General features: G+C 51.1%; 1 protein-coding gene across 1 annotated transcript in view; it reads left to right on the forward strand.

The window, feature by feature from the left end:
- The first annotated feature begins 6,370 nt into the window (after positions 1-6,370).
- The window catches only part of UROC1 (urocanate hydratase 1), a 40,494-nt gene continuing 31,186 nt past the window's right edge, over positions 6,371-15,678 (forward strand). The window contains exon 1 of the mRNA XM_043588306.1: positions 6,371-6,555. Coding sequence (XP_043444241.1) covers positions 6,430-6,555 — 126 coding nt within the window. The 5' untranslated portion in view covers positions 6,371-6,429. The remainder of the gene's footprint in view (positions 6,556-15,678) is intronic.

Here is a 15,678-nt window from a genome sequence, read left to right on the forward strand (position 1 = left end):
GGGAGCAGCTGATGCTGTGTGCGGGTGTGCACCTGAGACGACACTTGGTGGTGTGTGTGGGAAAGGGTGCTGCGGTCAACCACAGTTTTAATTTTTTTTTTTAACGTTTATTTATTATTTTTTTATTTTTTTTTTAATTTTTTTTCAATGTTTATTATTTTATTTTTGGGACAGAGAGAGACAGAGCATGAGCGGGGGAGGGGCAGAGAGAGAGGGAGACACAGAATCGGAAACAGGCTCCAGGCTCTGAGCCATCAGCCCAGAGCCCGACGCGGGGCTCGAACTCACGGACCGCGAGATCGTGACCTGGCTGAAGTCGGACACTTAACCGACTGCGCCACCCAGGCGCCCCTAACGTTTATTTATTTTTCAGACAGAGAGAGACAGAGCATGACCGGGGTAGGGTCAGAGAGAGGGAGACACAGAATCTGAAACAGGCTGCAGGCTCTCAGCACAGAGCCCGACATGGGGCTCCCAGGGGCTCTTGAAAAAGCTGATTCCAAACCTAGCAGGTTCCACTTGTCCCTGTGTGAGATCAGGAAATTTTCCTGACCTCTCTCTGTGCCCCAGTTCCCTGTGCAATGGATCAGGGAGTGCCGTCTAAGTCCTAGATGTTAGTGATTATTTTTACAGTTCCTGCCTGTTTCTGGCAAGTGACTGGTTTCTGTACCAGTGGTAATATAAAAATTCCCTCTTATTACATTTATTCAAGTTTCAAAGGTCTATTTAAGGAAAAATATTAAGCAAATAATAGTTCTGCTTGCTTGAAGATATGGCTCCAAATGGTGATGATAGGTCTCAAATGGCAGAGAAGTGGGAAACCCAGCTCACAGATAAAACCAGAAACTCCTTATTATGGCTTACCAGGTGACGTGGACCGAGAGCCTTGAGAAGCATCCAGCTCAGCCCCAATCTGGCCCTCAGGCAGGGCTGCTGCTGCTCTGGGTCCAGGACCCAGGGATTAACAGTCATCCACAAGCCAGGGGGTCCCAAATCTCACCTACACATGCATTCCTGACCCTCCCCCAGGCCCCAGCCTCTGCGTCCTTAGGGCAAGAGTCTCCGTCTCCTGTGTTGCCACCTGGTGGCCAAAGTTGAGAACAACATCTCAGCCCATCCCTGTTAGAAAATTCTTGGAGACCGGATTCCTCGAGGCCCACGGTGGGATCTCAGTGTTGGGTCTTGGGATGGAGGGTTGAGTATGCCCTGCCAGAGGCCCGGGGCTTCAGTATCTTCCCCAAGAAGACGGCTTCTGAAGCCTCTGTTTTCTCAAAGGGGCTCACATTCATTCATTCATTCAACAGATACTGAATTGCCCACTGTGCGGGGGCTCCAGTGGAGAGAACATGGCAGATAGGCTCTTTGCCCTCATAGAATTTACATCATAGAAAGCAGGAATAAATATATAAGATCACGTCAGGTGGCAAATGGTACAACAGAGAAAATACACCAGGATATGGGGCGCCTGGGTGGCTCAGTTGGTTGGGCGTCCGATTTCGGCTCAGGTCGTGATCTCACAGTCCATGGGTTTGAGCCCCACGTCAGGCTCTGTGCTGACAGCTCAGGGCCTGGAGCCTGCTTCGGATTCTGTGCCTCCCTCTCTCTCTGCTCCTCCCCTGGTCACATGCTCTCTCTCTCTCAAAAATAAATAAAGATTAAAAAAAATTTAAAAAGAAAAGAAAATACACCAGGATAAAGGATGGGAAGTATGTATATTGCACATAATGAGGATGGTAGGGACAGGCCTCAGGGAGGGTGTGACACTTCAGCAGAGATGCGAGTCAGGTGAGGAGCCTGGAGGAGATTCCCGGGCAGAGGACCAGACTTTGCTGAGGCCCTGATGTAATGTTCCTAGGTAGCTATTAACTAACAAATTGCACTAAAATTTAGCAGCTTAAAACAATCATTTAAATTTTTGCTCACAGTTTTGTGGGTCAAAATTTGGGGAAGGGGCTCAGTTGGGTGATTCGTCTCATGCTACTGCATCAGATGGAGGCTGGCTGGGGTCGGCCATCCCCGATGGCTCCCTCACGCACCAGAGCTCAGCTGATTGGTTGACCTCAGCACCTCCACATGGCACGCCCCAGCCTGGGGTCCCGGGTACTTGGGCTGCTCCACAGAGTCTCAGGCTACCTTCTGTTAGTTACCCCATAAGCACTAAGTTTGGCCTAGACTCAAGAGCAGGGCCACACCCCGGCATCACTGGAAGAAGCACCCAAGCAAGGATTTGCTGGCATGTTTTAAAACCAGGTCACGGTCTCACAGCTGGTGGGTTCAAGCCCCATGTCAGGCTCTGTGCTGACATCTCGGAGCCTGAAGCCTCCTTCAGATTCTGTGTCTCCTCCTCTCTCTGCCCCTCCCATGCTCCTGCTCTGTCTTGCTCTGTCTCTTAATAATAAACATTTAAAAAAAGTTTTTTTAAACCACCGTGGGCATGTGTGAGCAAGGAGCAGCCAGGAGGCTCTGGGGTAGACAAGAGTGGATGGAGAAATCAGAGGCAGACAGAGGATCCACATGCCCAGAACAAACTGGCCCACATTTGGGTTATTCTAGGCATAGTCTGCAGCCGTGTTGCTAGCCGACTGCAGGTGGCTGGGAGGAGGTGGGGGACCAGGAGAGAGGCTGGTGCTATCTTGGGGGGAGAGGGTGGGCATGACCCAGGCTAGGGTGGTCTCAGGGTCCAGATATATTTTCATGGTGGAGGGCTCAGGGGTCAGGATGGTTCAGCAGAAGATGTCCAGGGTGGCAGAATGGATGGAAAAGGAGGGGAAGCTGGGACAGAAGTCATGCCTGGCTCGGGAAGGCCAGCTGGATATGCTGGTGATACGGCAGAGATTGAGGCCCAGTGTGGTCTGGATTGGGGGTGCCAGGCAGGCAGGGCTGAGCTGTGTGGTGCTGGTCGCCAAGAGTTGCTGGGAGGAGAGGCTGGCTAGGACAGAAGCAGCCAGTGGGGGCAAGTGGAGGGGAAACGGAGGCAGGCACTTGATGGCTGGAGAGAGACCACCACATCAGGCACCATGAGCCCAAGGGCTGAGGGCCAGGGACTGGCACATACTGAGCAAAACTGGGTTTGGCTTACAGCGCCTGCCTGCCTTTCTTTACTCCTTATTAGTTTAATTTTTTAATTTTTATTTTTTGGTTTGTCCACGGAACAAAATTCAAAGACACCAGAGTGGGGTGCCTGGGTGGCTCAGTCACTTAAACATCTAACTCTTGATATTGGCTCAGGTCATGAGATCAAGTCCTACATCGGACTCCGAGCTGGGCGTGGAACCTGCTTAAGATTCTCTCTCTCCTCTCCCTCTGCCCCATCCCCCCCTGAACAAAAAACAAAAACACCAGAGTTTTGTTTTAACTTAGGTGAAATTTATGTAACATAAAATTAATCATTTATAAAAGTGTTTCAGTCTATTCATTTAGAGAGAGAGAGAGAGTGCACACAAGTGGGGGATGGGCAGGGAGAAGGAGAGACAGAATCCCAAGCAGGCTCCAAGCCATTAGCGCAGAGCCCGATGCGGGGCTCCAATTCACGGACTGTGAGATCATGACCTGGGCCAAGATCAAGAGTCGGACACTCAACCAACTGTGCCACCCAGGCACCTCTAAAATTAATCATTTTAAAGTGTACAATTCAGTGGCATTTTGGTACACTGACAATTTGAAAGTGCGGAAGAATTTTATAGTGAAAAGTCTCCTTCCCTCCGCAGTTCTTTGTATTTCTTTCAGAGACAGTTCTTGCACATGTGCGCATATACTCTTTGTACTACAAAGTAGTATATACTTTCTGTACTACGTTCCTTGCCCCGTTCCTTGTATCAAAAGATACAGGCAACAATTAGAAAAATAACAATATCTTATCCATGCTTATTCTGTAACAAGCACTAAAACCTTCACGTATGTTCTCATCTAATCATCCTCAGACACATCCCATGACGTAGGTACTATTAGTGCTTTCATCTTACAAATGAGGAAACTGCAGCACAGAAAGCCTAAGTAACTTATCCAAGGACGCACAGCTAGTGAGTGAGTAGTGTAGCCAGGGTTTGAGCCTACCAGTTGGCCATGTGTAACATCTGTTGAGATCCTCCTTCTTTTAACCAGCTTGCATGATTTTTTTTAAAAAATTAAGCTCTGTATTTGGGGATTCTTGTAGGTTTCTCTACTGTAAGAAACAATAGATCCCATGTGCCAGGTTCTCCCACTGGTAACATCTTGCAACACTGCAATATCACAACCAGGATATTGACATTGATACAATGCATCCATCTTGTCCAGTACAATGTTTAAAACCATTAAAAATTTTTTTAATGTTTATTTATTTTTGAGAGAGAGAGAGAGAGCGAGCTAGAGTGCTAGCAGTGGAGAGGCAGAGAGAGAGAGGGAGACACAGAATCTGAAGGAGACTCCAGGTTCCAAGCTGTCAGCACAGAGCCCAACGTGGGGCTCAAACTCACGAACCTCGAGATCATGACCTGAGCCGAAGTTGGACACTTAACTGACTGAGATGCCCAGGAGCCCCTAAAACCATTTCTTGATTGATTGTAAACATTTAAAAATCAGAGGATTCTACAAAAACTGAGTTCTGGCTTATCTTGACCCACCAGAAGATGAGGTCTCCCCGGAAACAAAACCTAAGAGGAGGCTTGTGCACAGCTACTTTGTTGAGGTACTGTCTTGTTCAGGGGGCAGGGAGGGGCACGGGGAGGGGGACGGGCAAGGAAAGCAACCAGCCGGGGCACCATACCCCATGGGGGCAACTCAGCACAGTCCTGCTGGGCACTCTGCAGATCGTATAGAGCACTCCCCTGAGTTACCACCTGCCTCCCTCCTCCACCCTGCTGAGGTGCAAGGGACCTGGGGCATTTATCCACCATCCTCCCTCCATCTGTTGCTGGCTGAGGGCTGCTCCTGGGACAGGTGGTGACAGGGCCGTCAGCTCCCCAGCCCTCCCAGCCTGCCTCTGAAGGGGGAGAGCAGGTGCTGGTTCACCAGCAGCAGCCCTGGAACAGAGAGATGCAGGTGCCGGCCATTGGCAGTCAAGGCCAGACATGCCTAGACACACTGCAGGCACAGCTGGGTAGGGGGCAGTGTCTGTAGCGAGGATGTTCGTTCCCAGGGCCTAGAATAGTGCCTGACTAGGAAGGTGCTCAATCATGTTTGAAAGATCAAGTGAATGGATAAATGACAAAAAGCAAAGCTGAGCAAGTTTCTTCTCGCTCTTCTTTCGGAGGAGTGAGATGCCGTGGACCCCAGGAACAGCACCGTCACTGTGGCAGAGGGCCTGCAAGAGTGACTGGGAGGGAGGCTAGAGCCAGAGCTCTGGGTTCTGAGGGTTCAGATCCTAGCACCTCCGGTGACTCACCGTGTGACCAACCCAGTTCCCACCACCTCTCTCGACCTCAGTTTTCACACCCGTAAAATGGGACAGTGAACTCCACAGGACTGATGAGGGGACAAAGGGAACTGGGTCATGTGATGTGTTCAGAAACGTGAGCACTAGGAAGATGTTTGTTGTTCCTTTCACCTTGCCCCGCGCAGGTACTGCACTGGGTGCTTACACAACCATTCGTGCCTCCTACAGCCCAGTGATTAATTACCACCCACTTGCGTAGATTGGGACAGGGCCAAAGGCCACAGGGCTGGTCAGGAGCTGAGCTGGGTTCACGCCCAGATGGGTTGCTTTCCTAGGACCACCAGGATTCTATTGCCGTCGCCTCCTGGCTGTGTGAGTGCCACCTGGGCCTCAGTTTCCCCATCTGTAGCATAAGGCTAATAAGGAGCACTTCTTTGCTAAGTTGTTAATGGAATCGAGGATGAGAAGCATCTCCATGTGGGCCCTTTACAGAGAGCTCCGGGAAGGGGATGAAGCAGCATGTGAGAGTTGAGGAGGGTACAGCTGCTGCTGGGTGGGCTTCTGCCGTGCGCCCTGCACGAGTGGCGGGGAGGAGGGGTACAAGGCGCACTGCCTGCTTTCTTCACAGACCCCGCGTTCTGTGCCAGCCTCAGTATCACATGCTCCCCTTCACCAAGACACAAATCCCAGCATCGCCTGCCTGGTGTAAGGCTGCCGAAGCGAACCCCCGCATTAGAGCCCCAGCAGCCCTCCAAAGCCGCGTCCTGGGAAACACAACCCCTCAAGGCCAACACTTCGCTAACAGGACAAACAAGCCAATACGTAGCAATCTCCCCTGCGTGAAGCCTGCCTCCTCTACCCAGAACACCAGCCCCACCTCGGGTCAACACTGCAGGCAGCCAGGCGAGGGGCCAATGACCCAATGACCCACACATGGCTCCTTCTGCAGGCCCTGGGCCCAATGAGGGGCTGGAGGAGGTGGCCTGGAGCAGGAGGTCCCCGCCTAGTTGGGCCATGACTGCCCAGTCTCTCCCTGGCCTCCCCACAGAGCTGGCCTCCGTCTGTCTCAGCCAAACATGTCCAGCCTCCAGGTGCTATGCTCTGGCCTGCCACTGCGGCCCCTCCCGGAAAACCGGGGACGATGGGCTGGGGTGCCCCATGCACCCGTCAGGACCCCCGGCCTTAGCCCTGCGGAGGAGCAGGTAAGAAGTTGGGCGCCATTCCTGCTGGGCCCTTTGCCCTCTGGGTGTCCTTGAGGTGGTCTGGGTGGGCATTTTCTGTTCCTGCTTCTCCGCAGGAGCTGCAGCTTCTCAAGTCAGCCTCCCACCCCTCACCGCCAAGCCTCCCCGAGCGGGTGTCCAGGAGAGCCCAGAGGGGGTGTCCAAGAGCGCCCAGAGGGGGTGTCGGTGGGACAGGGCGGTCCAATGTGTTTGCTCTGCACTCTTCACGCTTACTGTAGTTCATTCTCTCCCCAACATTCATCCTTGGGTGCAAGATTAGGGTACCCATTTGCAGATGGGGATCCTGAGGCTCAAGGTCCCCCAGCCAGGAGGCAGTGGAGTTGTGGCTGCTTCCAGTCAGAGGAGTGAGGCTGGTGTAAACAAAGTGTAGCCTTCTTTCTTTTTTACTTCTTAAAATGTTCTTAATGTATTTTTGAGAGAGTGAGAGACAGAGGGTGAGTGGAGAGGGGAGCAGAGAGAGAGGAAGACACAGAATCCCAAGCAGGCTCCAGGCTCAGAGCTGTCAGCACAGAGCCGGACGCCGGGCTTGAACTCACCAAACTGTGAGATCTTGACCTAAGCACAGGTTGGTTGCTCAACCAACTGGGCCATCCAAGCGCCCCCAAAGTGTACCCTTCCACCCCTGACACGCACATGACTTTGAAGTTCTACAACGTAGCAGGTTAGCTCTTGTTTTCGCTTCTGTGTCCCTCCCCCCAGTCTTGTAGTGAGTGTGCAGCCAGCAAGGCTAGAACCCTAGCGGGGGCGGGATGGTACTGCTGAAAGCATTGCCGAGGTGTCCCTGACCATCACCCACAGCCTGGAGAGCCTGGAGCCAGCCCAGGACTGGGGGCGCTCGAGCCTGCACCCCGGGCAGCTCCGACCGTCCAGGAGCGCACTTGTCTCCCTCGTAAACTGGGGATGAAAATGACACCACGGAGCAGTGGAGGAGACCAGAGGAAATAAAGAAGGCGGCACAATGATATAAAGTATCCTCCTTTTTCTTTACTCAGAATTACTTGAGAAATTCAGGAACAGTGCAGGGGAAAGTATAAAAAATACAAATAGGCACCAACATTAAAAAAGGAATCACACAACCCCACCCTAAGTGAAGACTGCCGCCCTTCAGTGGCTGCCCCCTAAACTTTCCGCGGAGGCAGCTCACAAAGCACGGATGGGGAGCTGGGGGGCGCTGGGGCGGACCGGCAGAGCTAGGGCAGGAGAAGGGTGGGGGAAGGGTGCTGGGGGTAAGGGGTGTTGCGAGGGGGGCCCTGGGGGGCGCTGGGCGGAGCTGGGGCACCACTGGACAGTGCAGGCACAGGGGAAGTGTGGGGCCAGGCCGCTGGAGGGCGCTGGGGAGCGCTGGGGTGGGACTGGACAGCTCCGGTGCAGGGGCAGTGGGGGGCCTGGGCCCTGGGGGCCTGGCTCCGCCTCCTCTTCCATGGTGCTTATCTCGCCCAGCTTAACTACGTCAAAATAGTCATTCAAGCTTCCTCCCCTTGGGTCACCTCCCTGCTGGGCGCCAACGGCTCAATCTTTGACGGTGAGGGCATGGAGGGCCCTGTCACCTGCCCATCTCAGGTGACACCTTTATGGCTGCGTGATGGTGTCCTGTGCTGGGAGTGGGGCACTCGGGAGCTGAGGAGCTGGGCCACCTCAGCCTTGCCCTGTGTAGGTCGCCGTTTGCTTGCAGGTCCGGGAGTTGGGGCTGTTGAAAGCCGCTACATCTTCCCTCAGGGTGCCAGGGTCAGCCAGCCTTAGGTTGGTGAGATAGTAAGAAGGACAGAGGTTGACCTCTGCCCTGACCCTCCCTTCCTTCGACCCCAGCTCCTGACAAAGAGCTCTTAAATTCCTTGGAATTTCCTAGGTGATAGGGAAATTCTTTTGTTCTAAGGAAGCCACTCTAGATAGGGGCTGGTCACCAGAAAGACTGTTCCAAGATAAGAAGCTTGGAACTTTCGCCCCCCCCCCCCCCATTCCCTAGAGAGGGGAGAACGGCTGGAAATTGAGTTAATCATCCGTCATGCTTTCGTGCTGAAACCTCTATAAAAATCCCATAACTGCAGGGTTCCGAGAGCTGGGTTGCGGGGCACATTGAGGTGCTGGGCCCACCCCACATCTTGCCTTGTGTACCTTCATCTGGTTGTTCATCCGGACCTTTGATCATATGCTTTATTGTATAATAAACCAGTAGACACGTTTCTCTGAGTTCTGCGAGCTGCTCAGCAAATTACTGAACCCAAGGAGGGAAGTGGTGGGAACCCCGGTACTTAGTGGGTTGGTCCCCAGTACAGGTGAAAGCCTGGGGGTGTGTGATGGCATCTGAGGTGGGAAGGGCAGTCTTGTGGAACTGAGCCCTTAACCTTCGGGGTCTCAGCTGACTCAGGCAGATGGTGTCAGAACAGAATGACACTCGGGCCACCCAGCTGGTGTGGAGAATTGGTCGGGGGGGGGACCCCCCAAACCAGTCACAGAAGCATCCTGTGTGCGAACACTCGCCTCAGAGGAGAAACAAAAGCGGTTTCTCCCAGGCAGTCCGAACCCAGCAACCTCCAAATCCGCCAGCAGCTCGCTTTCTGCTTTTCCTTCAGCTTGCTTTCTATTCTTTTTGTTTAGATTTAAATGTGTCTCTTTGATTTTTGACATAAACTTTCCAGGTAATTGTATAAGATGAGGAGCTCAAGTCTTATAAAAGTGTAAGTTCCCTACTTCTCCTGATAGGCCATTGACAAAAAATTATGTTTATTTTTGAGAGAGCGTGAGTGGGGGAGGGGCAGAGAGAGAGAGAGAGAGAGAGAGAGAAAGAGAGAGAGACACAGAATCCAAAGCAGGCTCTGGGCTCCGAGCTGTCAGCACAGAGCCTGACGCAGGGCTCAAACTCACGAAGGGTAAGATCATGACCTGAGCCGAAGTCGGACACTTAACCGACTGAGCCACCCAGGCGCCCCGGCCATTTTTTTTTTTTTTTTTGCATATCCTTCCACATGTGTTTTATGTACATAGGATATGCGTGTGTGTCCTTCTTAAGCATGTAAGTGGTTGCAATCTATACACATCAGTTTTTTTGGGCATTCATTCCTGGCGAGTTTAGAGTTACCCGTCCTTTTAACTGGTGGGTAGTATTCCATTATTTGGTGTGCTTCACTCTCTGCTCTTCTTTCAGTAGATTTCTCTGTTTAAACATAGGCAGTCTGGCTGTCACATTTTAGGCAATACGTTTTCAGCACAAACACAAGATGACTTCTACAGTGCAGGAATTTTCATCATCTAACAGGAGCGGTTGCTGTACCCGAAATGTCTTCAGCTACCCCCTGACCCCATACGCAGTTACTCTCAGTGACCTGTTCCCCAAACCCTGCCCCACCCACAAGGACTGTTCCGGACATCAGATACCAGACCTGGAGACCACCCCAGTGTGTCTGTGTCCCCATCACTAATAACACACTATCTTGAACTCCTTAAGAGTGGGGCTCTGTTGGGTTCATTTCTGGATCTTCAGTGACACCGGTACTGGGTTGCTGAATGAACTGGTATGTTGTTAAGCGCCTCCACCAAATCCTACAAGAGTTCAGTAGGCAGGAGAAACCTAGGAGGGCTTCTTGGAGGAGGCAGTCTTGGCAACATAGGCAAGGTTCTTGGACTCAGTCCAAGAAGGAAGGCCATTTGTAGACAAGGGGAGGCAGTGAGTGACAATGCAGAGATGGGCCTGGCCAAAGTATACCAGGGGTGGAGGAGGCCCTGTGTAGGCTCGAGCTGGCTGTGGAGCTTGGAGAGTCAGGCCCAGCCAAGTTCTAGAGGACCCTGAAAGCCAAAAACAGTGTTGACTTTATTGATTGAGTCATGGGGAGACCCTGAGGGTGTCTGAGTAGGAGCATAAACCTGCTCATTAACTATATATACATATATATAGTTATAAAGAGAGTATAAAAGCTTTTGACAGATTATCTAGAAGGGCAGGGTGGGCAGAGACCCAAGTAGAAGAAAGAGCTGGCAGCATGTGACAGTTGTCACTCACACGGCACCTCTGTGTGCCAGACCTTGTGCCGAGCGTGTTGATTCAGTGAGTCCCCAAGACAGCCCTGTGCTATCAGTGTGCTCTTTTTACAGAAGAAGAGACAGAAGGTCAGAGAGATGAAGCGTGCACGTGTGATGTAGCCAACCTTCTGGTGTAGACTGAGGTAGGAAGAGCTGGGTCACCGTAGCAGCAGCCTATGCAGAGGCCACCCCATCCCCAGCTAGGAACAGTCTGAGCCTCAGTTTGGACCCTCCTAGTTGGTCTGGTTGGCTCCAGTTCAGGCCAGAGCAGACCTAATGAAGCCTGAGCAAGAGTGAGTGCAAGGACAGGGGTGGTTCAAACAAGGCTGCACCAAATCAGTCATGGCCATCATTTGTGGTAGACGTAGTGACAGCCAACGACTTTCAGGTAGGTGGGTTTTGCCCCACCAGCACACTGCCAGGTTAGAATGGAAGTAAGGCCTGAGCCAAACTCTCTCTCTCTCTCTCTCTCTCTCACACACACACACACACACACACCCATTCCGTGAGCTATAAACAAAGTCACAGGCTGGCATCCTTTTAGCTGATCAGCTACCAACGCGGATAAGGTTTGCTCAGGGCAGAAGTAACACTGTCCCCAAGACAGGATCCTGTCCCTGTCCATTATTTCCCCAGGGCTGCTGTAATAAATCTCCACACACGGAGTGGCTTTAAAACAGCACAAATTTATTGTCTTACAACGGTGGGTGTCAGAAAGCTGAAATGGGTTTCCTTGGGCAACGAGCAAGAAACATTAGCGCAAATGCAAGGATATGGAAATCAGGCTTGCTCGGTTGCTGTCTTACTGAGTCTCGTGGTTCTCATTTCTTTGGACGCAAATATTACATATCAGATCAGCCTAGTTTATGCATACGTGTAATATATTTTCAGCAGCAATAAATGCATTGTACAAGGGTCAAGTTAAAAAATATATGCAGTGAGGCTGCATTCCCTCTGGAGGCTCTGGGGGTTGAGGAGGTGTGGATCTCTTTCCTTGCCTTTTCTAGCTTCTAGAGGCTGCCTGCAGTTTTTGGTTTGTGGCCTCGTCCTCTGTCTTCAAAGCCAGATGCATAGCAAATTCAGGTCTCTCTCTCTCTCTCGGACTCAGACCCTCCTGCCTCCCTCTTACGAGGACTCTGGCAGATACATAGGGCTGACCTGGATGATGCAGGATAATCTTCCACACCAGACCCTTACCTTAATCACATCTGCAGTCTCTCTTGCCTTGTAATTAAACAAATTCACAGGTTCTGGGGAATAGGAGGCAGATGTGTTTGGGGGTCGTTATTCTGCCCACCACACTGTCAAGCACCCAGACTTCTCCAACCTGCTGACTGACCCTGGAACATTTTATGAATCAATCCTTTGGCCCTAACTGAGCTTGTTAGATTTTTAGGCCTATTAAGGCAACGGGGGTGGTCTGGAATATTCTTTCCAATTTATGTGTCTTGAATACATCTGATTTCGCCAATAAGAGCCCACTTGGAACATGCATTATATGATTAATGGGCCATAATTTGACCAGTGAAAATCCATGTCTGACATTCTATATGCTGCATAGCAGTCCCTCTGGTGTAGATTGAGATATGGAGACGTGAAGTGTTTCTGGGAGCATCCTGTGATTAGCATGCCAGCTGACCACCCAGGGTGTGAGTTGCCAAGTAGGGTGCCTACTCGTGCTCCCTGTGGGTGCTGTGGCATCTTACAATAAACTGAAGCCCTGCAAACAAGGAAGCTACAAAGCCAGGGCAGGGGAGGAAGCAAGAAATACTCCTTAGGTTCCGGTTTAGGGATCTTCAAAAGAGTGGGTGAGTAGAGGCGCTGTATGCTACACAATGTACATTTCCTCATCGAATCCTTCCAACTACCCAGCTGAGTAGGCCATGCCAAGAGATGAGGAAACTGAGGCAGGGGTGACCGGCCCAAGTTCACACGGGTAGTGGGAGGCAGGGCCAAGGGTAGACTCAACCCTGGCTACTGTCCCCATGCTTATCATGGGGGCTCCCAACCTCATCACTGCACCCACCCTTTCCTCGCTGAGCCTCCTCTGCTGAGGTTCCGAGGTTCCGTGGGGGCCCCCGGGCCCCCCATAGGCCTGCCTCAGACCTCTGGCGGACCTTGGGCAGACATGAAGTTTCTGAGAACTCCCAACCAGAGACTCAGAAGAGTGACCCAGGTCAGCAAACAGAGCTGCTACTTTGTAGATTTTTTCACTGAAGAAGCATTTACTGCCTGACTGTTAGGTAACTCTAGACACAGGGGATAAAGTTATTGACCGAAAATATAATAGAAGACAATGTTCCTGAACTAAGTAAAAACATGAAATTGTAGATAAAAGGATATCGTTTATCGCAGAAAAAAAAATGAAAACTTGATATAGAATAGTTGACATTAAGACATGTCTAGACTGGGGTGCCTGGGTGGCTCAGTTGGTTAAGTGTGTAACTCTTGATTTTAGCTCAGGTTATGATCTCAGGGCTCATGGGATCAAGCCCTGTGTGGGGCTCTGTGCTGACAGCATGGAGCCTGCTTGAGATTCTCTCTCTCCGCCCCCTCTGCTCCTCTCCTGCTCTCATGCACACGTACTCTTTCTCAAAATAAATAATCATTAAAAAAAAAAAGATTCCCTCCCTTTCCCCCCTCTGCCCCTGTCTCCCACTTGCACTCTGGGATAGAGTAAATAAAAATAAAAAATAAAATAAATAAAATAAATTTAAAAATAAAAAAATAATAAAGAAAAAAAAAGACAGGTCTAGACTAAATAAGTGAATTTCAGGGATAAAGAAAAATTCAATGGTCACAAAATGGAAATCTTATACAAGGGGAAATACAGCACACAGAGCTTCTGTGCTGCATTTAGGCTACGGACCTTGCCAGAATCCCTGTTATGTTTATGGCACACATGCATTCTTCCTTCAGAACAGACTGAATTTCTTACAGCCTTTAAAGACATTTTGAAAAATGGCCAAAGGGCACCTGGCTGGCTCAGTCAGAGGAGTGTGTGACTCTTGATCTCCAGGTGGTGAGTTGGAGCCCCATGTTGGGTAGAGAGATTACTTAAGTAAATAAAAACTTCAAAAAAAAAAAGAAGAGAGAGAAAGGAAGAAAGAAAAAGGAAGGAAGGAAGGAAGGAAGGAAGAAAAGCAAGCAAGAAAAGCAAGCAAAATGGCCTAGTCATTTCTATCAACTGACACAATTTAAGACCCATTGGTTTTGACAGGAACCTCTGTTGTATGTTTTGAGTTATGTGATTAGCTGAACAAGGTTGCAAAAGCATTTGACAAGGTCGAATCCAGGTCCTTAGTAAGAACACCAGGTTTAGGCCCAGTAGTGAAGCCAGCCCTGCTGGGGAAACAGTGAAGACAGTTTTTTTCCGACCACTGCTTGCCACCTCTTAGCGGGTTGTGAAATCTGGTTAGGGGGTTGCAAGTAGCATTCATCAGAAAGCAAAATAAAACAAGCTAGAACAGGATAGAATATATTAGGAGTTGGGTAGTAAGGTCAAGTCTTGTGTAGATTGTGTGTGTGTGCGTGTAATATATATTGTGTGGATTGTGTGTGTGTGTGATATATTGTGTGGATTGTGTGTGTGTGATATATTGCTTTCAAAAATTTTCTTTAAATGTTCAGTTTCACTTGCAAGCTCTTGTTAGAAGCTATACACCAGCTAGAAAACAACAATGGTCTTTGTGTTGAGGTACAACATGCACAGAAAGCCACGGAAACCACGCGTGCACAGATGTGTCTGTCACAGGTGCGGGGAGCGGGGAAGAGACCCCAGCCTTGAAGGAGAACTGCTGGCCTGACCTCTAACACGTGGCTCAGACACACCTGCCCCTGAACAGCCTCTCAACAGAGCTGGCAGTATGTCCCTTAGGTGTGGGCTTCTTTCACTCAACAGCGGGTTGGGAGAGCCAACCTGGCTGCTGCATGTTGCTGTGGATCATTTATCCTCCTGGCTGTCCTGTAGCAGCTCCCAAAGTGGGGTCCCCGGGCCAGCAGCGCGGCACCTGGGAACTGGTGAGGAACGCAGAGCAGAGGCCACACCAGATCTTGTGGGTGACCCCCACGTCAGCTGGACTTCGACACCCTCCTGCTGCAGGGTATTCCTGGCCACTGTTCTTGAGGGAGAAACTCATATTTCTCATCAGCTTTTTTCTAAGGGAGAAGGGATGACGGGCTTTTGTTCCACATGAAAATTAAATGAGGGAGTGGGTCTGCAGACCTTCCCAAGTTTCTGTAACACCCTGAGCTGGGGTTTTCTTCATCGCCTCTCTTGCCATCTGCTCCTTCCCGGATTACCCCTCTCTTTTCTCTCCTCCCACCCTGCCCCGCTGCTAAGGCCCCAGTGACATCCTTGTCACTCAGTCCTGGGGTGTGTCTTAGCCCACACAGTGTCGGACTGCTGGGTGCCTTGGACAGGCCGCCCTCCTCCTAGCCCTCTGCCCTTGGCCGGCAGGAACCCGTGCTCCTGGCTGGACTTCCAGCACCATCTCCCTGGGGGAACTTCTACCCCTGCCCAAAGCTGGTGTCCCCAGTCCTGGGCCTTGGCCTTCTCCCGTCACCTCCTGCCTCCCTGTGTCCAAAGCCCACCTGTCTTCAGGTTATCAGACCACCTCTCCCCCTCAGTAGGCATGCACTGAATGAATGAGGGAATAAATTCACCATTCTCAGCTCCTCAGCTCCCCACCCCCAAAACAGTTTGCTCCCCAGGGTCAGCTGGTTGCATAAATGGCCTCAACCTCCACCCAGATACCCTTGGTCGCTTCCCCAGCTTTGCCTGCCTCCAGGCTCCAGTCCGGGTGTTGGAAGGAAGGGAGCTATGAAGGGGTCTGCTAGAACTCTGGCCCTCCTTGTGCTTAGTAAGACAGATTGTAAGCAGTGAAACAAACAACCAGTAGAACACCCAGCAGTGAAAAGCTTGGGAAGGAAACAGAGGTGGGGAGAGAGGCTAGGAGTCGGGGGGGGGGGGGGGTCAAGGCAGGCCTCTGTGGAGGGTGGCATTTGGATTGAGGCCTGAGTAAGAGAGAGACCTTCCAAGAGAAAGCAGGGTGGCAGAGAGGTAAGTGC

Source organism: Prionailurus bengalensis, chromosome A2, assembly GCF_016509475.1.
Source record: "Prionailurus bengalensis isolate Pbe53 chromosome A2, Fcat_Pben_1.1_paternal_pri, whole genome shotgun sequence".
Taxonomy (NCBI): Eukaryota; Metazoa; Chordata; class Mammalia; order Carnivora; family Felidae; genus Prionailurus; species Prionailurus bengalensis.